A 23,168-nucleotide genomic window follows, 5' to 3' on the forward strand; every position below is an offset into this window, starting at 1 on the left:
TGCAGCCTCCGATGAAGCGCTGTTGTGTTTGCCTGCCTGTTATTTAAACTCTGCAGTCCATTGAGCTGGATTACCTCACTTCTGGTTTTCCTTCGCAGTGGAGTGTACATGGGGTCAAGCTCTATGTGTTTGTTGATGACTTTCTTCATGGAGTACCAGGCTTCTAGGAATTCCCATGTTTGTCTCTGCTTTGCATGTCCCAGGATCTGGGTGTTGTCCCAGTCAAACTGATGATTCTCCTTATCCATGTCGATAAAGATGAGAGAATATTGGTCGTGTCTTTTTGTAGCCAATTGATGTTCTTGTACTCTTGTTAATTACCTTCCTGTTTTTATAATGTAGTGTCTGTCACAGTCTCTGCAGGGAATCTTGTATATGGCACTGGTCCTGTCCACAGTGGGTAGTGGATCTTTGATTCAGGTAAGTAGTTGTTGTAGAGTTGATGTGAGTTGTGTGCTACTCTGATGTCCAATGGTTGTAGCAGTCTTGAGATCAGTTCAGATGTGTTCCTGATGTAAGGTAGTGTGATGAGTATGTCCGGGCATATAGTATCTTCCTGGTGTTGATCGTGTGATAGGCATCTTCTGATGCAGTTTTTTCGGGTATCTATTGTCTTTGGATACCTGGAAGAGGTACTCTTCTTCTTCTCGGCATAGCTCTGTGTTTCTGGAGTGTGTTGCTGCCCGTTTAATGTTCTCATGCAACTTTGTTTTTGCATGTTAGAGTGGTTGCATCCCACCCAGTCCCAGCCTCCCAACCCTATCCCTATAACCCTGCAATTAGAATGGTTAATCCACTTAGCCTGCAAATCCCTGGATAATACAGTACAACTTTCCATGGCCAATCCATCTAATCTACAAATCTTTGGACTGTGGAAGGAAACTGGAGAATCGGTGGAAGTCCACACAGACACGATGAGAATGTCTGTGTAGAGTTTGCACAGTCACCTAAGGCGGGAATCAGACCCGGGTCCATGGCAGCAGTGCTAACCACTGAGCCAACATTGAGTACGGGTTCAAAATGCTCAATCTCTCCTCACAAGACAAGCCCTCTATACTTGAGATCCACCTAGTGAATTTTCTGTGGATTGCATCCAATGACTGCATACCTCTCCTTAGACGCAGGAATCAAAACTGCTCACATTATTCTATGCTAATAAAATGTGAGGCTGGATGAACACAGCAGGCCAAGCAGCATCTCAGGAGCACAAAAGCTGACGTTTCGGGCCTAGACCCTTCATCAGAGACCCTCTCTGATGAAGGGTCTAGGCCCGAAACGTCAGCTTTTGTGCTCCTGAGATGCTGCTTGGCCTGCTGTGTTCATCCAGCCTCACATTTTATTATCTTGGAATCTCCAGCATCTGCAGTTCCCATTATCTCTCACATTATTCTATGCGTTGTCTAGCTTGTGCCTTGTAAAGTTTTTACAAGACTTCTCTATTTATGTATTTGAATCCCTTTTAAACGAAGACCAACAAGTCCATTTAATGGATGAAACTGATGTTAGCTTTTTACAATTTATGCACGAGGACTCATAAATTCATTTATATATTTTAAATATTCATGACCCCATGCTGATCGGAGTGACACTCTACTAGTTACAGGTTGCACCCCTTATCCCAATTCTGTCATCTATTATTCATGTTAATTAATACCCTCAACACCAGTGGCTTTTATCTTGTTAAATAGCCTAATGTGTGATACCTAATAAAAGCCTTCTGGAAATCCATTCTGACTCTCCTTGTTTGGTGAAACTTTCCAAGGTGAAATTTCACTGATACAAGGAGGATTTTTTCTCTCTCTCAGAGGGTGGAGAGTTTTTAAATTCCTTGCCACACAAAGCAGTAGGCGTAGAGTCCTTGTCTATATTTAATGCTGAGATAGATTTTTGATCAGTAGGGGAATCAAGGATTACAGGGCAAGTGGACATGAGGAATGCCAGATTCACTGGCAGAGCAGGCCTATTCCTGTTCGTATTTCTTACACAGTCTAATAGTCTTACCTTATGTGCTAGATGGCAAAAATTCCTCACATGTAAATCAGTAGCTGCAACTTGCTAAATGCTTACCCTGGCTATCATCCATTATATCTTCACTACAAAGGCTCTGCCACCATCCTTCTTGATCTTTGGCTGTATGAGTCAGCAAAAGCAAGCCACCAGCCTCACCACATCATGGGAAGCTTAGTGCTATTATCACTGCACTGTTAATCCAGAGACCCAGTTAATGTTCTGGGGACACAGGTTCAAATCCCACCAGAGCAGATGGTGGAATTTGAATTCAATACAATATGTGGAATTAAGAATCTAACGATGACCATGAACCCATTGTCAATTGTTAGGAAAAACCTATCTGGTTCACCAAAGTCCTTTAGGGAAGGAAACTGCCATCCTTACCTAGTCTGGCCTACATGTGGATTCTAGCCCCACAGCAACTTGGTTGACTCTAAACTGCCTTCTGGGCAACAAACGCTGCCTGGCCAGCAATGCCCTCATCCCATGAATGAATAGAGAAAAAAAAATGCTTTTTCTCGAACCAACATAGGCACCACTTCACTCTACGATGCTTTACTTTGGAGGTCAGGGACTCCTAGGGCTTGCACCTGGTCATTTTGCATGCAGGGACACACACATCATCTAATGCAGCAACAGGATGCATTTTATGGCTCATATCTTGTTTTCTAAAGGCTAACTCATTTTGCACTTACTTAGAGACGACCAGTCTCTGTTTACTTCACAGAGTGAGAAGCAGGCAGCTTCACAGAGTGGCAAGAACTGAACAAGAACAAAGTATTCAAGGGGGTGGAACATGTCACTGCATGGCAATCTGTTACATCAATATATCACATTGAGAATGTGCAAGCAGCTTACACAGAAATTATAACACACGGACTTCAGGAAAACGGCAGAGAAGTAAGGGGATACAACATAATAAGTCAAGAAACTTACCCGATGTCAGCCCAGATAATTAGCTACAGTAGTCAGGTCAAGTAGCTGACTAATAGCGCTGGGATCTGTGCTATTTCAGTCAGGGGATTGGGACACGGTCACTCCTGAGTACAGAGTCAAATGTCACATGACACCAGGTTATAGTCCAACAAATTTATTTGAAATCACAAGCTGTCGGAGGGTAGTACTTTGTCGGGTGAAGTCATTTTACCTAATGAAGGGGTACTGCTCCAAAAGCTCATGATTTCAAATAAACCTGTTGGACTATAACCTGGTGTGTATGACTTCTGACTCTGTCCACCCCAGCACCTCCACATCCTGAGTACAGAACATTGGTTAAGCCACTTCTGGGATTCAGCATGTGATTCTGGTCTCCCTGCTATAGGAAGAATGTTATGACACTTGAATAGGTTCAGAAAAAAATTTACAAGAATGTTGACAAGGATAGATGGCTTGAGCTAGAGGGAGGGGCTCAATAGGCTTGGACTATTTTCCTTGGAGCATTGGACGCGGCCTCACGGTGACCTAATAGAGGTTTATAAAATCATGAGGGGCATGGATAGGGTAAACAGACAAGGTGTTTTTCCCCAAGGTGGGGGAGTCCAAAACAAGACAGCATATGTTTAAAGTGAGAGGGGAATGATTTAAAAGGATCCTAAGGGACAAATTTTTCATGCAGTTGGTGCTACATGTATGGAATGAGCTGCCAAAGGAAGTGGTGGAAGCTAGTACAATTACAACACTTAAAAGTCATTTGGATGGGTATATAAATTGGAAGGGTTTAGATGGATATGGGTCAAATGCAGGCAAAAGGGCCTAGATTTATTTAGGGTATCTGGCCACCATGGACAAGTTGGACCGAAGGGTCTGTGTCTGTGCTGTACGCCTCTTGACTCTATGATCTATAAAGTATGGGTTTACTAATTGGTCAGTTTTTGTGCTGTGGACTGCATAGTCTAGAGGGTGGGCAATGAGACAAAAGGATGGAAGTGAATATAATGAAAATGAATTAAAATCCGGTTAGTCGTGACATTGGAGCAAGAGAAGTGGTGAGACAAGTAGGAAGGGCAGAGGGCAAGAAAAGTCAATAGTTTGGAAAGTTGAACTTGATAAGAGCTGCTGGCTAGAAATGATGCATGCAATACTGACAGTTATATTCCATAAGCTTTTGTGAGATTGTGAGACGTGTCTGCAGTGGTAGAGTTATATTGAGGATTGGTACTGAGAGAGACAGATGGTGGGACTTACCCTTGAAGAGTAGAAGATCACTGATGTTGAGAAAACAGGTTCCCCTTAAACCTGTGTCAACTCAGCATTCCATATTTGGTGTTTCCTGTGTAATATTTGACCTTAGCTAATTGTGTCACATTAGTATCGATACCGCTGCAAACATAAATAAATCTCTACAAGAAAGCAGAGAATGAGAGGACATAGATTTAAGGTGAGAGGGGAAAGATTTAAAAAGGTCCTGAGGGGTAGCTTTTTCAAGCAGAGGTCGGCACATGCACAGAACAAGCTGCCAGAAGAATTGGTGGAGGCGGGTACAATTACAACATTTAAAAAGCATCTGAATTGTTACATGAATAGGAAGGGTTTAGACAGTCATGGCCAAAATGCTAGCAAATGGGACAAGGTCAGATTGGAATGTCTGGTCGGTATGGATGAGTTGGACCAAAGGGTCTATTTTGTGCTGTTTTATCCTATAACTTGCAATGCAGTGACCATGTGCAAGCCTGTTCACCAAAGTATCATCAGAATTGTGTTCTGACTCATGTCAAAGACTTATTGGTCACCGCCCTACCCTATTATCAATGTAATGTACCGGAAGTAAGAATGCTTTGATCCAAGAAGGACTGAAGTCTACCTTTCAGATTGGGGTGGTGAAGAGGAGACAACGATCATCTAACATCATGACTAGTTGTCCCATAGCCAATGGCCAAGAGTGGTTAGACAGGTGATTGACATAGTATTGATGGCCATTCCCCAAAATTACAAATATTAACCCGGACAAGTGGGGATGAAGGGGCAAGATGATCCAGGGATATAAGCTAGACCAGTTCAGGGGGGAGGGTGAGGTGTGTACACAGATTCCCCTATATCAGCTTGAGGGATGAACAAAAGACTGTTGGCGCAAGATCATCCCAACAGGGCATAGGATCAATGGGATGCAGGAGTGCACTACCTCCTCTTACCCATCTTTATAGAATGGCTTTGGGTTCAATCAAGCATTGTCACAGGTTGTATACTTCCTTTTTTTGCCGAATTAATTTATGTATCACATCTTAACTACTGCTTCTCAATAAACTGTCAGAAAATTGCACTGAATGATCGACTGCCTGTATTGGGTGACTGTAATAATGCACCCTTCAGAATCAATCTTCCTGCATTTTTGGGTGTTCCTTTTATTCTGGACCATGATCCATGCTGACTGTTTCTGGTGGCATAGCCACCTGCTGCATACAGGATAACAAAGGATTACCCTCCCCTCCATGAACCTTGTCTACAAAGCAGGTGCAAGGTTTCCTTTCTGGGCCATGTTCTCATTGAAAATTGTCAAGCACTACAGTGTGAAGAGCAGTTCTGGTTTGCAGTGGGACAAGTGCTATATTGCTGGGCTTTAAATATGGGCACAGAGGCTCAAATGTCACATGGCCCAGTCGTGAAAAGTGCTTATGTTTATTCTTCTGCACAGTTCCATGAGAATGGTGCTGAAGAGACCCAGTTACATAATAAGTGGTGGGAGTAGTTGAAGATTACATGAGAAAGATGTTGTGAGCCATAGTACACTGGGCTCTTAATCACTCAACAAAATACAAACTAAAATTAGGAAAATTCCACCCAGGGTGTTCAATTATCCTATCCTTCAAAATAGACTGGAATAGGTTACCGTCAACATATGTTTGTTAAACACTTTCTGGTTTCCCTTGCTGACTCTTCTCACACAGTGGACTTCTATGCACAATTTCAAAAACTAAACAGACAATTCTTGAATTAAACCCTTGAAGATTGCATTTAGGGTTTCTGCAATTTTTCTTGCCTGCTTTCTTTGAAACTGTGAAATTGAAAGCATCTGGACCTGAGGATTTGTCACGCTTTAGAACTGTTATTTTGCTTATATTAGTTCTGATAAATCTCTCAAAATTACTTTTATTGGAACATCGGGCATACTGATCCCTCCTTTATTGGAAATACCCAGGCAAACTAATTATTTAGTCCAACAATTCCTCTTTTTAAAAGAAAATCAATATCATCATTTTTATTGGGTGTATATTACTCCTAACCACATACTTTTCTTAATATAATTGTGGACATTGTTGTCCTGATTTTGATGCCCTTTGCATGTTTATTTCCATAACTCTAACTGTTTTGTCAGCCTTTGCTGTGTTATGCTTCACTCCTAAGTACTAAGTGCTAAGTACTCTGTATTTATACTTCTGCCTGCCTTTTTTAATTTATCTTATTATTGCCCCTTACAACACTTGAAACACATGGAGAGACAGGTAAATTTAGCCCCAAAAGCTCAAAATTCCCAGGACAAAATGAATTATAGAGGCAATCAGCAAGAAAAAAGTTGTTCATGCAGGTGGAACTGCAAAAGGGTTGAAAGGAGATGCACCTCCAATCACAGGCTTGTTTCTGACATATATTGCTGATCAGCTCACATGTGATCCTATGAACAGCAAGCATGGAAGAGAAACATCTTGCATCTGGAGAAGCAATGAGAAGGCAAGTGCTGGAAGTGATAAACAAGTTGGTGACATCTGTGGTGATCTGAAGAGGGAGCAGGCAGTCCGCTGGGTATAGTCGGTGGTGGTAAGTTTGCAGGGTGGAGGTGAAGTATGGAAACAAGCTACTGATCGATGTATTAAGATTTGAGTGGCTAGGAGTGTAGTTGGAAGGGGAAGGACAAGATAGTGGGCTGCAAAGTTGGAAGGAAGAAAAGAAATAAGCAGCCACAAAGGAGAATGGTAAGGTAGGCTCTCAAAGAGAGCAAATAGTTTGAAACCAATCAACAAAGGAACACCCAGCGAACTAGGACCCATGAAAACTTCCTTGTAAATTTATGTGCTTGTTATGAAGGAACTATCAGTTATTTTATAAAACATGTTAACTTATACCTGTTATCCAATGCCAATTCAAATACTAGATTCAGATCAATTAATGTTTGTGTGAATAGCTGCCAATGACTGCTTTTCAGTTAATGCCTTACAAACTGGCAAAATTTACTTTCGACAATCTGTATCTCATACCAATGAAGTGAGTCTCTTCTAAATCTGGAATCTGAAGTTACTATTTTATACTTCACCCTTTCAAACCATTCAATATCACAGTGAAATGAACTAGAGGCAGTAGAGAAGGCAAATTGTTCTTGCCTTTGAGAAGTGGTAAGAGAACGAGCCTTAGCAGGAAGTTGTATCTGAGTCTTCAGATTGACTTTAGTCCCTATCCACATTCATCAGGAGCTGCGCATTTAGAGTTTGCACTTCACAACAGAGTTAGTTACAGAACTGTCCCATGTTCTATTGCCTCACAGAAGATGACACTGACTGTGATAGTTTCTATACCAGCATATCTTTCTAGGCTGGAACAGGAGATATCAGCAAAATAGTTAAATCTATGAGAGTGTGCCATCTATCACTACAGGTGATGGTTGAGAGTTGAGTCAGAAATGGAGGGACAGATAAAGGGGGGTGACAGCAGGAGAATGGAACTGTAGCGCACAATTGTTCTCCAAATGAGTTGTCTGTAAGCCTTTGTTCAGGCTTCGGTTTCCCCAAAGCAATCTTCATATCCCTGTTGCTCAGCGCTTCCCCACCTTATCAATCCTCTGTACTGCATAATCACAGCATCTTCCTGACCTCAAACCGAATTTAAAAAACACCGTAAAATAACTACTCCAGACCAAGTTCACCCAACACTTGCAACATTTGCACAAAAAAGTTATTCATCCTTGTGCATTCCCTTAGATCTGTTGTGTGGTTGTCTTTGTGCTCTTTTGCATTGTTACCACTTTACCTGCAGGACAGTTGGCGGAAGGCTGCTAACTTTTAATTGTAGGGAGACTACAGATGGCCTTACAGTATCTACCTTTTTGTGTTGTGTTGAGTGCCTGGCTTCAGATTGTACTGCCTCAGCAAGGGCAGCTCAAGTCTGGACTTACTCACTGGTCACCAACACAGGGAGATCCGTGGACTGGTAGTGATAGAAACTGAAATGCTCTGATCCAGAAAGTGGGCAGCACATTTGTGCTGCAATAAGTAAATACAATTCCACTGGGGCGGTACCTCAGTAGTGCAAATAATCTGCTGAGTCACAGACTGCTGAGTGCTATAAGACCCTGCGAGCTCCTTTCAACACTGGAGCTACACAAGGTGTCGCTTTTAAAAAAAAAGTCCCTCACGTTTCTTATCCCAATTATAATTCTCTGGCCTTTGCCTCTGAGGCTCCTACTTATACCCTCTTTTATCTCAACCATAAAAGCTTTTGCAATACGTTGCCATCTCTGACTAGTTTACTTTCATATCCTACATTGTTTATTCTGAAGAAGGGTCACTGGATCCGAAACATTAACTCTAATTATTTTTCCATTGATGCTGCTAGAACTGCTGAGCTTTTCCAAAAAAGTGGGGTAGGTGTTCAGGCACGCACCAATGAGAGAACAGGGCGCAGGGGTGTCCCCAATGTATGCAGGCCTCAACCCGAATGAGCTGCCTGCCTTCCTTGTCCACCTTTATTCATACAGACCAGTCCAGCTATATTTTGCATATTACCAAAGTCAATTGAGCCATTAAGATAAAAAAAAAACAGATTGTGGACGAGATACCAATTTCTGCCCACTCATCCTCTATTGCTGGGGATCAGATGAGGGGTGATTGAGAAGGTGGTAGGCTAGCCACCAAACATATAAATGGCCACATGCTGAAACACACAGCTGGCAGGAGGGTATCCAGTCCAAATGCTGTAAGTTGCAATCAGTAGTATTTTCCAAGAGTAATTACTCAGCCACATCTACTCAGTGACAACAGACCACCTGTCTCTAGATTTCATTACAGCCATGGTTCAAACATGGCTAAAAATACTGTAATTCAGAAAAGAGGACAGAGTGATTTCCCTGAAATTCAACTATCATCCATGGTTCAGCTGCTTGCACTCCGCTCTCCAAGTCACAAGGTTCTATCTGGAAACAAGTCCAATCATAGGAATGTGAGGACAGAAATCAGGACTCACACTTCAGTGCAGTACAGAGGAGAGCTGTACTGTTCGAATTCTATCTTTCAAATAAGACTTTAAAACCAAAATATCCCTTGCAGATAGATCTAAAGTACCAATGGCATCCTAGTTCAAAGAAGATCAGGGACCCAGAGCCCTTATTTATTCTTTATGTTTATGTCTCAATATCTCAAAAACAGATTAGCTGGTCATCATTACACAGCCATTAGTAGCAGTTTTTTGCATGCATAATGGTTGCTGCATTTTCTCATTGGACCAGTGACTACACTTGAAAAGTATTTTATTGGCTATAAAGTGCTCAGAAATGTCCAGTGGTTGTTAAAAGCACAATATAAATGCGAGCATTGCTTCTTTTTGCATTTGTCCAAATGTAGCATCAAAAAGCCCTGGTAAAATTGAACCTGAGAGGCAACATTTTCAGCACAAAGGGTGGTTCATATGTGGAATGAACTGCCACAGGAAGTACAGTCACAACATTTAAGAGAGATTTGGATTGGTATAGGAATAGGAAAGGTTTAGTGGGAAATGAGCAAAACACAGACAAGTGGGACTAGTTTAGAGTGGGAAGATTGGTCGGCATGGACGAGTTGGACTTAGCGGTTGTTTCTGTGACTCTATAAGTCAATGGGAAATCAGGGTGGAAAACTCTTAACGAATGGAGTCAGGCCTAGCCCAGAGAAAGTAGGTGACGGTTGCTGGACACTAATTACCTGAGTATGATATAGGCGGCACGGTGGTTCAGTGGTTAGCATTATAGCCTCACAGCACCAGGGACCCGGGTTCAATTCCAGCCTCGGGTGACTGTACGGAGTTTGCACATTCTCCCCGTGTCTGCGTGGGTTTCCTCCGGGTGCTCCAATTTCCTCCCACAGTCCAAAGATGTGCAGGCTAGGTGGATTTGCCATGCTAAATTGCCTATAGTGTTCAGGGGTGTGTGGGTTATAGGGGGATGGGTCTGGGTGGGATGCTCCAAGGGGCGGTATGAACTTGTTGGGCCAAAGGGCCTGTTTGCACACTGTAGGGAATCTAATCTAATCTAAACAAGAGGGCTTTTCTGCAGGAGTTCCTTATGCTGATGTCTGGATCCAACCAACCTCAGCTGTTTAAATCAGTGAATGTCTCATCAATAAGGTCAAAATGTTTGCAATGATTACACATTGGCTTTCTTTTGTTAGGTAAAGAGTTACAAATGGAACTCTTTTCCAGCTTACAAGAAGATCATGACAGCATTCAGGATTGGCTTCATAAGGTGACAAGAAACATGGGTACCAACAGTGCAAATGATCAGCCCCAACAAGAAAGCACTTAGTCTTCTCCTTTGGTGCTCAATGGCTTTATTATCACTGATTGACCAGAAGCTTCACCAGACCAACCAGATAAATAGTGAAAGTACAAGAGCAAGTCAGAGATTGAATATTGTGTGGTTAGTATACTATGAAAGATTATAATTTAATAATTTTCTGACTCCCCAAAGGAACATCAGGATTATGACAGAATACTTCCCAATTACCTGCATGAATGTGGCTCCAATAACACTCAAGATGTTTGACACCATTTTGGACAAGGAAACTCTCTTGAATTGTATCTCAACCATAATCTTCATTCACTTCACTACCAATGTACTGTAGGTGTCATTTCTACTATCTATAGATGCATAACACATCTCTCCAAGACTCCTTTGACAATACTTCCAAACTTGTTATTTCTGGCCCGAGAAGGAAAAGGGCAGGAGGTGCATGGGAATACTATCAAATTTCCTCCATGCAGCACACCAACCTAACGTGGAAACAGTTAGATTTCTTCACCAGTACTGGGTAAAAATCCTGGACCTCTCTCTCCCAACATCATTGGGGGTGTACTTACATTGTCAGGGGTCGGTTAGCTCAGTTGGCCAGATGGCTTGTAATGCAGAATAATGCCATCAGCTTGGGTTCAATTCCCACAGTGATTTTCATGAAGGACCCTCCTTCTCAACCTCTCCCCTCACCTAAGGCTTGATGAGCCTCAGGGTGAACCATCACCAATCATCTCTCTATAATGAGAGCAGCACCCTTGTGGTCCGCTGGATCTACAGCAACTTTACTCCTACTTACACTACATGGACTGTAGTGACTCAAGAAAGCAACACGTAAAGTTTCATTAAAGATTGGCAATGAATGCTGGCCTTGCCAACGATACTTGTGTGCACAATGAGCTGTATGACCTCCTTATGTTCTGCATCTTAATTATTTGAAATAAGTCTGTTTTACCTTTTACAGGCAAAACAGCCATGATTTATTCTAAGATTAATCAATGATATACTTCAACATCATTTAAAAACATAAAAGAAGAGACAATCAAAGCATCTTTAGAGTAAAAGGAAATATTTGGCTAAAATGAATGAGAGGCCTTTAAAAGCAGAGTCTGGAAAATTTATCGTAGGGAACAGCGAATTGGCAGAGAAGTTTTATATCTGCTTTCACTGTGGAAGATGCAAGAAATCTTCCACAAATAGAGACCTAGAATGAGAAATTGAAGGAAATTACTGTTAGTAAGAAGATTATACTTGAGAAATTAATGGGTCTGAAAGTTGAAAAATTCCCAGGACCTTACAGTCTTCATCCCAGAGTATTGAAGGATGTGGCTACAAAGATAGTCACTACATCTGTGATTATCTTCCAAAATTCTACAGACTGTGGAAAGATTCCTGTGTATTGGAAGGTTGCAAATCTCAACCCACTATTAAAAAAGGGAGTGAGTGAATAAACAGGGAACTGCAGATCTATTAGCCTTACTTGTGAAGGAAACCGCTAGGTCTAATATAAAATGTTGGAGTAAATAGACACCTGGTTGATAATGATATAATTGAGCATAGTCAGCATGAAATTGTGAATGGGAAATAGCTTTGACGAACTTGTTGGAGTTCCTTTGAAGATGTAACGAATAAAATTGATAAATACAATGAGATTTTCAGAAGACATTGGATAAAGACTCCCACAGGAAGCTGGGTAGAAAGATTAAATGCACAGGATAGGAGGTAGTGTACTAGCATGGATTACTGATTGGCTAATGGGCAGAGAGCAGGAAGAATAAATGGGCATTCTCATGTTGGTGGGCTGTGATTACTGGTGTACCAGAAGGATGAATGCTTGGTCCCCAGCTGTTCATAATGCATATTAATGATTTGGAGTTGGGGACTGAATATACTATTTCCAAATTTGCAGGTAATACTAATCCAAGTAGGAAGATGTAAAATGGCTTCAAGAGGATTTGGACAGACTTAGTGAATTGACAGATGGAATATAATATGGAAAATATGATGATGTCCACTTTGCTAATAGAAACAGATGAGCAAATTATTTCTTAAATGGTCAGATATTAAAAGTGTAGACGCACAAAGGGACTGGGGTGACCATGTTGATAAGTCACATGCAGCTGATAAAGCTATTAAAAAGGCTGATGAAACATTGGTCTTTATTGCAAGAGGATTTGAGTACATAAGTAGCAAAGTCTTGCTTCAATTGTATCAGGGCTTGGCTCAGACTGCATCTGGAGTTGTGCGTAGTTTTGGTCCTCTGGCCTCAGGAAAAATATTATTGCCATAGAGGCAGTGCAATGAAGGTTCACCAGACTTGTTCCCGAGATTACAGGACTGTCCTAGGAAGAGAGATAATGCAAACCAGGCCTGGATTGTTTACAGTTTTGAAGGGTGAGAGATGATCTCATTGAAACCGACAAAATACTTAAAAGGATAGATAGGATAGATGCAGAAAAGATGTTTCATCCCAGTTCAGGTGTATAAAATCAGGAAATATGATTGAAAAATAAGGTGGATGTCACTTTTAGTACAAGGGGAGGCGAAATTATTTTACTCAGAGAGTTGTGAAACTTTGGAATTTTCTGCCACAGAGGACTGTGAAAGCCCTGGCATGAGAATGCACTGATGCACAGGGTTATAGGGGTGTGGCAAATACAAGACATGAAGTAAGGAAGACACAATCACAAAGATGGGGTTGTACAATACTTCCCAATAACCAGCAAGAGATAGAGGATCAGATATGTTGGCAGATCGCGGAAAATGTAAAAACGATAGGGTTGTTATAGTTTCCCAACATTGACAAATACTTCCTTAAGAGCTAGGGGTTTGGATGGGGCAGAATTTGTTAGGTGCGTCCAGGAGGGTTTCTTGAAACAATGTGTAGATGGTCCAAGTGGAGAACAGGCCATTCTGTGTTTAGGAATGAACTTGGCTAGGTGACTGAAGTTTCAGTGGGAGAGCATTTTGAGAACAGTGGTCTTAATTCTGTAAGTTTTAAGATAGATATGGATAAGGTTGGTCCTCAAGTGAAAGCGCGAAACTTGGGGAAGGCAAATTAAAACAATATTAGACAGGAACAGGATAAATTAGATCGGAGTGACTGTTTAAGAGTGAGTCCATATTTGATGGGAGGGAGTCTTTTGAAGTCCAGTTGATTAGAGTTCAGGACAGGTATGTTCCTGTAAGGCTGAATAATACGGATGGCAAGATTCAGGAACCCTGGATGACAACAGATTTGAAGGTTTAGTCAAAAAGGAAAAGAAAGCATATGTAAAGTGTAGGAAACTTGCATCAGACAAGGCTTTTGAAAAATATAAAGGAAGCAGGAAAGAACAGTCAAGGAATTAGGAGAGTTAAAACATGCCATAAAATGTCCTTGACAAGTAGAATTAAGGAGAATTCCAAAGCATTTTAAATGTGTATTAGGAACAAGAGGGTAGCTGGGAAAGGAGTAGATCCACTCAGGACAAATGAGGGAATTTATGGATGGAACGAGATTCTTAATGAGGACTTTGCATTAATATTTACCAAAGAAGACATGGATAATGTAAGATTAGGGAGGGATATGTTAATATTAAGTAGGTGGTGCTGTTGGGTATCTCAAAAAACATTAAAGTAGATAAGTCTCTAGGGCCTTTTGGGATCTATCTTTGTATACTGAGGGCGGTAAGGCAAGAGATTTTTGGGGCCTTGACAGAGATCTTCGCATCCTCTTTAGCCACAGACGTGATCTCAGAAGGCTGTATAACAGCCAATGTTATTACTTTGCTTAAAAAGCGAAACAGGGATAATCCAGGAAATTATACGCCAATAAGCCTTACTTACATCGGTGGTAGCAAAATCACTGGAGAAGATTCTTAGGCTTAGGATTTTCTCACATTTGGAAAAGAATGACGGGCAACTTTTCACTCAGAGGGGTAGTTCGTGCGTGGAATGAAGTGCCAGATCAAGTGTAGGATGCAAGTACAGTTACAACATTTAAGAGACATTTGGATAGGTACATGAATAGGAAATGTTTAGAGGGATATGGGCCAAAAGCAGGCAAGTGGGACTAGTTTAGTTTGGGAAACTTGGTCAGCTTGGAAAGGGGGGGCCAAAGGGCTGTTTCCATGCTATATGATTCTCTGGCTCTTATAATGGACTTTGTGGGGATAGTCAGCATGGATTTGTGTGGGAGGAGAAGGTCTTGTCTCTCAAATTTCATCAAGTTTTTTGAGGAAGTGACTAAAGGATAGGCCAGTGAACATTCTTTACATAGACTTTACCAAAGCATTGGGCAAGGTCTCTCATGGTACACTGGTCCAGAAGATTAAGTCACATGGGATCCACGGTGGATACAACATGGGCTTAGTCACAGAAGACAGACGGTAGTTGTAGAAGGGTTATTTTCTGCCTGGACGTCTGTGATCAGTGGTGTTAAACAAGAATTAGTGATGAGACCTCTGTTGTTTGTAATATATAAATACACGATTCGGGGATGAAAATGTAGGTGGTCTGATTAGCAAATTTGTAGTCAATATGAACATTGGTGGAGTTGTGCATGGAGAAAACGGTTGTCAAAGGATACAACAGAACAGATAGATCAGTTGGAAAGGTGGGCAGAGAAATGGCAGATTGAGTTAAATCTGGGCAAGTGAGAGAGGATGCATTTTGGGAAATCAAATGCAAGAAAAAAGCATACAGTCAATGGCAGGATCCCTCGGAGCACTGATATATAGAGGAATCTTGGGGAGCAAATCCATAGCTCCCTGATAGTGGCAACACGAGGCGAGGAGATGGCCTAGTGGGATTATTGCTGGACTATTAATCTAGAGACCCAGGGAATGGTCCGGGGACCCGGATTTGAATCTTACCACGGCAGATGTTAGAATTTGAATTCAATAAAAATGTGGAAGTAAGAATCTAATGATGGCCAATAACTCTATTGTCGATTGCCAGAAAACCTATCTGGTTCACTAATGAACTTTAGGGACAGAAACTGACTTCCTTACCTGATCTGGCCTACATGTAACTCCAGACTCACACTAATGTAAGTAAGGATTCTTAACTATTCTCTGGGGTGGGCAAACAGATGATAGCCTAGCCAGTGACACCCTCACTCCATGAATGAATTTTAAAGCAAAATGTGAGGACAAAATGCTAAAAGCGGCTTAGGGTATAATTGCCTTCATTGGTCGGGACGCTGAGTAAAAAAATTGGCAAGTCATGTTCCAGTTGTAGAACGTTCAGTTCGGTCATATTTGGTTTACAGTGTGTCATTCAGGTTGCCACATTACAAGAAGGATTTGGAAGCTTTGGTGAAGGTGCAAAACTGGTTAGCAAAGGTTGCCTGGATTGAATTGTATTAGCTATCAGGAGAGGTTGGACAAACTTGGATTGTTTTTGCTACAGTAGAAGCTGAGGACTGGCCTGATAATAATATATATAATAACATGAGAGACATTGGTAGGATGGGCGGTCAGAGTCTTTTTACCAGGACAGAAATGTCTAATATGAGGGGAGATGGGAAAGTTGAAAGAAGATGTGCAAGGACATTTTTGTTTTTACACCGAGAGTTGTGGATGTCTGGAATGTGCTACTGAAGGAGGTGGAAGAAGCAGTTACAAAAGCAAAGTTAAACAAGCATTTAGACAGATGCCTGAACAGGCAGGGAACAGAGGAATATGGACCATGTGCTGGCAGTTGGGATTAGTTTAGAATGGCATCAAGGTTGGTGCAGACAAGTGGGCTGAAGGTCATGCTTGTGTGCTGTACTGTTTTAATTCTATGTGATCAGCCATGATCATATTGAATAGTGGAGCAGGCTCAATGGTATGAATGGCCTACTCTTGTTCCTGTGAGCCTATTACAGTCACTTGGAGTTTTGGCGTGTAAATGCAATTTTTGTATTACATAACTTCAACTCTATATATTCACCTCACCTGAAAAAGGGGCTACACTCCAAAAGCTTGTGTTTTCAAATAAACCTGTTGGGCTATAACCTGGTGTCGTGTGATTTCTGATCTATATTTTCATCAAAATAGAAGCACATGTAAGGAATACTCTATACATATACATTTTGACTTATACATTACCTCTTGTCTGATGGTTTCCGTCGGTAAAGCATTAATTACAGTCAGGAGGGTCTCCAACCATGCATTGCTGACCACTGGCCAAAAAAGAAAACATAATGGACTTTGGTGTTAATGTAAGTTATAAGTTTAATATGCAAAATCAGCTACACTATCTAATCTCATAAGTTAGTGTATGGGATACATGATGGGCAGTTGCATTAAAAGGTATTGATTTTTACGCATTTTTAAAATGAATACACTTAGAGTAAGGGAAGAAAATAGTGGTATCTGGTAGCATTTCTATTACTTGTCAATCTAATAAAGAGTATTCAAGACAGCACTCCCCATCGTCATCTGGAGCTAGTGTCAATAAAGCTCATGAATGAAGCAGCAACTGTCTTTTAGCATTTCAAACACGTATTTTGACAATACTCAATGATGGATTGTTTTGGGGCAGGTTTATTTTTAGGAATAAATATTTTGAAATAGTTTTTGGTGAAGAGAAAAGTTTTTCAGTTATAAGTGCATTGGAAGTGAGTTTGCAGGGGCAAAGGGAGGGAAAAACAGTAGCAAAAATGATCCATCGCTGATGTAATTTGGAATGCAACAATTTTAACTTTCAATTACGTTTTGATAATATGTCTGAGGAAAAATCTAGGCTTGGATTATTGTTTTAAAGTCTATATTTTGATATGGTTAGCTAATACGAATTCTCACAAAAGGAAGAAAATCACACAATGGAAAAAATCCTTTCTATAAACTTGTACAAATCTTCTCTTTATACAGGGGTTTAATCAACTCTGCCATGGACTCTGCCACTTAGTTCACTGCCTGAGGGAATGCCAAAAGTATTCCTAAGTTATATAAGCAAGTCCAATACCAGATGTATGTCCATTCACCATCTCAACAAAGTAATCCTGCATTGATGCCCTCTATCAGCAAAGTTCTGTTTCTTTGACAGGAGTTGTAGTGGAATACTTATTTGTCCCATCGAATTTATAACTTTTTACAATCAAGTAACCTTTCCAATAATTTAAGGAAAAATTATTCAAATTACTGAACATAACTACAGAATAAATGCTGGCCTAGCCAGTGACGCCCTCATCCCGTGAATGAAATGTTTCTCAAAGTCATTCTCGTGCTTCTCATAACCCTCAATCCCCTGATTAATCATGAATCTCTCTGTCTTAAATGCACTCAATGCTAACACAATTGTTAAAAGGTCACAAGCATTTTACTATTCTGGTAATATACTTCACCTTAACTTTTCTGGAAATGGTCTTTTGCAAAGATATAGCAGAATTGTTTTTAGCGCAGCAGTTCTTCAGTTTAAGAAAAACTAAAAGCCACATAACTGAATTTAAAATTACACCATTCTAAATATGCAATGAAGAACATAGTTCAGCAGTTTTTCTTAACTGGTAAACTGCAAAAAACTGACCTGTATCTCTGTGATCCAAGTTTGCCAATATGATTGGGAGAAATGAATGTATATAAGCTGCAATGGAAACTAACTCTTCTTGCAAGATGGTAAGGAAAGAAACCGCAGCAGCTAATTGCATCTCCACCCCTGCAACATGCAGTACTTCCTACAAAAAAGGAAGCCTTCATTACAAAAAATAGTAAAATTGCTGGAAAATAACTTAGTTCACATTATTTTCCAGATATTATAAATATAGTTAAAAAATGGCACAGCAGAATGAGTTAAACAAAGCAAAGCATCCTTTCAACATCTACATGGACACAGAAAACTCCCACAAACCACACTGAGATCATCATTAGCTTATCAGCTTTAATAGTACAGGTTGAAGTAAAAATACCAGGGAGAACGCCAGCGTATATAGGACCAAACTACTCAACTTGTCCTCAAGAATTTCCCTCCACGTACAGAATCAACCAAGTGAACTTTCTCTGGGCTGCCTCCAATGCCAGCAGTATTCGTGCTAATTTTGTTATCAGCCGCATGGACCTCAGAAGTCTAAATGAGGAGGATAAAACTGTTCACTGTGTTTGACATGTGGTCTGTCAAGTGCCTTGAATAGTGTTAGGAGGGTTTCCCTATTATATATACCATTCCCTTTGAATTAAAGGCCAACAGTCCACGTGCATTCCCTATTGCTGTTGTATAATTTATGCATGACGGCTCCCAAATCTCTCTGTGCTGCAGCTTTTTTCATCATTTAAGTCACATTCAGCTCTTCTATTCATCCTATCGAAGCGCATTTCCTCTCACTGTATTCCATCTATGAAGTTTTTGCCTACATCATTTGTAAAGTGACAGTTTCACGATGATGCGTTAAGCTAACTGGTTTTCAATTACCTGATATTTTTTGTCTCTGTCGCTTTTTGAATAAGAGTTTTACATTGTTACTTTTCCAACCTTCTGAAGACTACTACTCGTGCATCACCATCTCTGCACATAATTCTTTGAAAATCCAAGGATGCAACCCAAAAGATCCAGGAGACTTATCAACCTTTAGTTCCATTAGTTTCCCTGGTACTTTTTCTCTCGTGATGGTTACTATTTTTACTTCCTCCTCCCAAAGCTCCATGAAGCAAGAATATTCGTCGTACTCAAGTATATGTATCTGAATTTGGAATGTTGTAATTTACAAGGCAATGCACCAAGTTCTAGAAGGTGAGAATAGGCTTTATAGATATGTTTTGACCAACACAGGCACGCTGAACATATGGGTCTCGTCTGTTTGGTTTATCTCTGAATATATGACAATTTCGTCTTAATAATTACAATGGTATGGCTGGGCTTTGATGTATCAATTACATTAAAATCCCACAATAGCAGCAGTCATCCTTTGAAATCACATCTTATGTCATCATTTATCACATATTAAGCCTTGCATCATCTTAACAGATTCAACAAATGGTGGCGTGTTGCACACTTTCCCAAATACTGCTGTGCTTGACTAACGTAGAAGTCATCAATATTTTGTTTCAATACTCTTAGACCTAATAAACCCAACCACTTAATTATAATTCAACTTCTCCATTTAAAATAATGATTGAATAGCTAAATAAAAGTAAAGCTTTGGAGTTCCAAACACTTCTGAAATTCCAACTTTGCAGCTGCCAATTGGCTGTCTTAATATTTGATTATCTAAACAGGATCTACAGGGCTAACAGAGAGGTATGGAATTTAGTGCCCACCAATTAATGTAATAGATATATCACGATTTCTGAAATAGGTCAGGGCTGGGGTCAGACATGCAACTACATGATTTCATATGGCCCAGCAAGATGCATTTTATTGGAACTGGGTCATTGTACATCATTATGTCAATTTTGCAAAGCTCAACTCCAAGCAAAGGTGAAACTCACTCTGATTTTGGGCACCACTCTTCGAATTGTCTCTGAAGTGTTCTGCCGCATCAGGTTTGGTAGGTTAACAACAACACTGGTTCGCTGCACATCTTGGCCAGAACTGCAAACAAAACAATTGCACTTAAACCTGCAAACTGAACATTGGGCAGATAATGCAAAATTGGATTTTGTGTGTGCATTTATGCATGCAAGTACGCATGGGTGAGATTAAATATGTTTACCCCTTATAACATTACATGCTGTTGACTGACAGACACATCAAAAGTAAACATTTTTAAAACTATGGATTAATTGGTCAGCTGATCAGGCAGCTTCTTGGGCAGAGAAAATGTGTTAACATTTTAGGTCATGGCTTTCATTGGTATTCTAATTAACAGATTATTGACCTGAAACGTTAACTCCGTCTCTCCTCAGATGCTGCTTATCTACTGAGCTTTCCCAGAATTTTCATTTATTATTTTGGGTTTCCAGCATCCACAGCATCTTTCTTTTGGATTAATTTGTTAATACATTTTGCTAGCTGTCTGATCTAAAGATGGGATTTTAATGTTACAGTTAGTAATTCAATTCACTTTTACATTTAATTAATGTCTGAAGTAAATGCAGGTATGCAGGAAAGGTCAGCAGTAAAATTCTGCTTGCTACTCTTAAATGATACTGGACTTGAGAAATTAAGCACTCTAACTGTCATAATCAAAAACCAATAAACAATTGAAAAGGATAAAAAACAAAAGAATAAAACAATCTGAAATTGATTTGTTCAAGTTTACAAACAGATTTCTAACATTATCAATGTCTAACAACAGTGAATTGTCAATGTTTTTAAACCATCAGCAGTGTTATTGAAGTTGTACTGCATATCTTCAAATCTAGCAGGATCAATCTAACAATTATTTGTTTCAGAGAAAGTTCAACATTAAAAACTTAAATGATCAAAGCTGCATGTTATATTCTTGAGAACATTAACTTTGTGTTCTGTACTAACTCTATCAAAAGTAAACTGCTAATGCTTAACATTCAAAATGAAAACAAATACTGGAAATACATTTACTAATGACTATTGGCTACTTAAAAGAAAAACTACTTGTTAAACACTTAATGGAGCTACTGCCATCTTTAGTAATACCTAACCTCATTGAATTGTCAATGCACTTAATGAGTTTCAGCACCCAATCATCAGCATTACTTGTTTCTCAGAATGTTTCCTCCTGTGGCAACAGAGACCGGCAACGATTAAAATAGAAAGTTCTGGATATGGAAGTGAATGGTTAGTGAACAATCTAAATACTCAATTCTCTGCTTGTTGGTCTCAGAATGTCGAATTAATACTACTGTTGAAAATACACACTTGCCAACATTTGCCTAAACCAAATAGTCTCAGAAATAGAGGAAAAAGTTTGAAAAACACAAGGGAGGGTATTTAGTCCCTTGCATCTCTCCCGCTAAGAATTATGCAGATTATCCTACCTTCCAGCTATTGCCTTTGTGATAACAGGCTTAACTGCACATCCATTTTTAAAAAATACAGTGAGGAGTTCTGTTTTCACTGCTATTTCAAACAATGAGTTCCATGCACTCAACACACTTTGCTTGAAAAACATTCATCACTTCCCCTCTCATCTCTCTGTCTGTTACTTTGAACATATGCCCCAATAACTGGCCACTCTGCTAATGGGAATAATTCTTTCCAATCAACCCTAGCTCAATCCTTATAATTTTATGCACCTCAATCGTCTCATCGGTCTTCTCTGTACCCAAGAAAACAAATTCCTGCCTAACCAATCATTCCTTGGAATTAAAATTTTCCATTCCTGACAATTCTTTGTTAATCGCTTTTGTAACCCCGAATGTGACCACATCCTTTGCAGGAACTAAAACTGTACTCAGAGCTCTAATTCCTATTTTATGCAGCTGTAGCATAGCCTTCCCTCTCAGATAACTCCAGGTCTCAGCCAATAAAGCAAATTATCCAAATATTTTCTTGACCTACATTGTATCTATCAGTACCTACACCTTCAGGAGTCTATGGACTTACACAGTGGATGCCATTTCCCTAGTTCTACACTCATCCCTAGAACATATGGATAACAACGATACCTATGTCAGGCTCCTACTCATCAACTACAGCAGTACTTTCAACATCATAATCTCTATCAGACTGGTCTCAAAACTCCAAGACCTAGGTCTCAGCTCCACCTTCTGCAACTGGATCCTCAGCCTTCTGGCCCACAGACTGCAATCATTAAAGATAGACAACAGCACCTCCTCCATGATAATCCTTAACAATGGCACCATGCATCGAGGCATACTCAGCCCCCTATTGTACTCCCTGTACACCCACGACTGTGTGGCCAAATTCCACACAAATGCCATCTACAAGTTCATGGATGGCATCACCGCTGTAGGCCGGATTTCAAAAATAGTAAGTCAGAATACAGGAAGGAGATAGCAAGGCTTGGTGTCGTGGTGCAATGATAACAATCTCTCTCTCAATATGAGCATAATAAAAGAACTGATCATTGACATCAGGAAGAAAGGAAGAAGACACATCCTTATCTACATTGACAGAGCTGAGGTGGAAAGGGTCAACAGTATAAAGTTCCTAAGAATGACAATAACAAATCTGTCCTGGTCTTCCTGTGTCGATGCGATGGTCAAGAAAGCACAACAACGCCTCTTCTTCCACAAGCGTTTTGGGAAATGTGGCACGTCCATACCCTCACCAACTTTTACAGATGCACCATAGAAACCATATTATCTGGGTGCATCACAGATTGGTATGACAACTGCTGTGCCCAGGACAGTAAGAAGCTGCAGAAAGCTGTGTGTACAGCTTAGACCATTACAGAATTACAGAAACGAACCTCCCATCCATAGGCTCAATTTACACTTCTCGTTGTCAGCATCATCAAAGACTCCTCCCACCCCAGTTATACACTCTTCCAATCTCTTCCATCAGGCAGAAGATACAGAAGCTTGAACATGCACCAACAATTTTCCACTGTGCTTAGGTACATGAGACAACAATAAATCAAAACAAATTTTTGCTCCCTCTGTTCATGTATACTTTTTTGAAATACTCACGCCAATTTCCTTTCTTCCTACCATCCCTTAGATTTGTTCTAATTTCTACTATAACATGTGTTGGGAGAACACACATTGGCTGTAATGATGAATAGTGGACACTGTTTGGATATCGCAAACTTGCTGCTGTACTGGTATAGTGATTTTCTATACCGATTTCCCTATAACGCAACTTTCCATGGCAATTTTCTATAGCGTGAGGTCATGCAAGAACACAA

The 23,168-nt window shown here is 40.3% G+C and overlaps 1 protein-coding gene across 5 annotated transcripts in view; it reads right to left on the reverse strand.

The window, feature by feature from the left end:
• Positions 1 to 23,168, reverse strand: part of ppp4r4 (protein phosphatase 4, regulatory subunit 4) — a 228,028-nt gene that overhangs the window by 86,045 nt on the left and 118,815 nt on the right. For all 5 annotated transcript variants that reach the window (XM_059649055.1, XM_059649053.1, XM_059649057.1 and 2 more), the window contains 3 exons: positions 19,864 to 19,966; positions 17,969 to 18,116; positions 16,549 to 16,622 (listed from right to left, as the gene is read on the reverse strand). In XM_059649055.1, the coding sequence (XP_059505038.1) occupies positions 16,549 to 16,622; positions 17,969 to 18,116; positions 19,864 to 19,966 (325 nt within the window). The remainder of the gene's footprint in view (positions 1 to 16,548; positions 16,623 to 17,968; positions 18,117 to 19,863; positions 19,967 to 23,168) is intronic.

The sequence above is a fragment of the Stegostoma tigrinum genome, chromosome 10 (genome assembly GCF_030684315.1).
Source record: "Stegostoma tigrinum isolate sSteTig4 chromosome 10, sSteTig4.hap1, whole genome shotgun sequence".
In the NCBI taxonomy this organism is placed as follows: domain Eukaryota; kingdom Metazoa; phylum Chordata; class Chondrichthyes; order Orectolobiformes; family Stegostomatidae; genus Stegostoma; species Stegostoma tigrinum.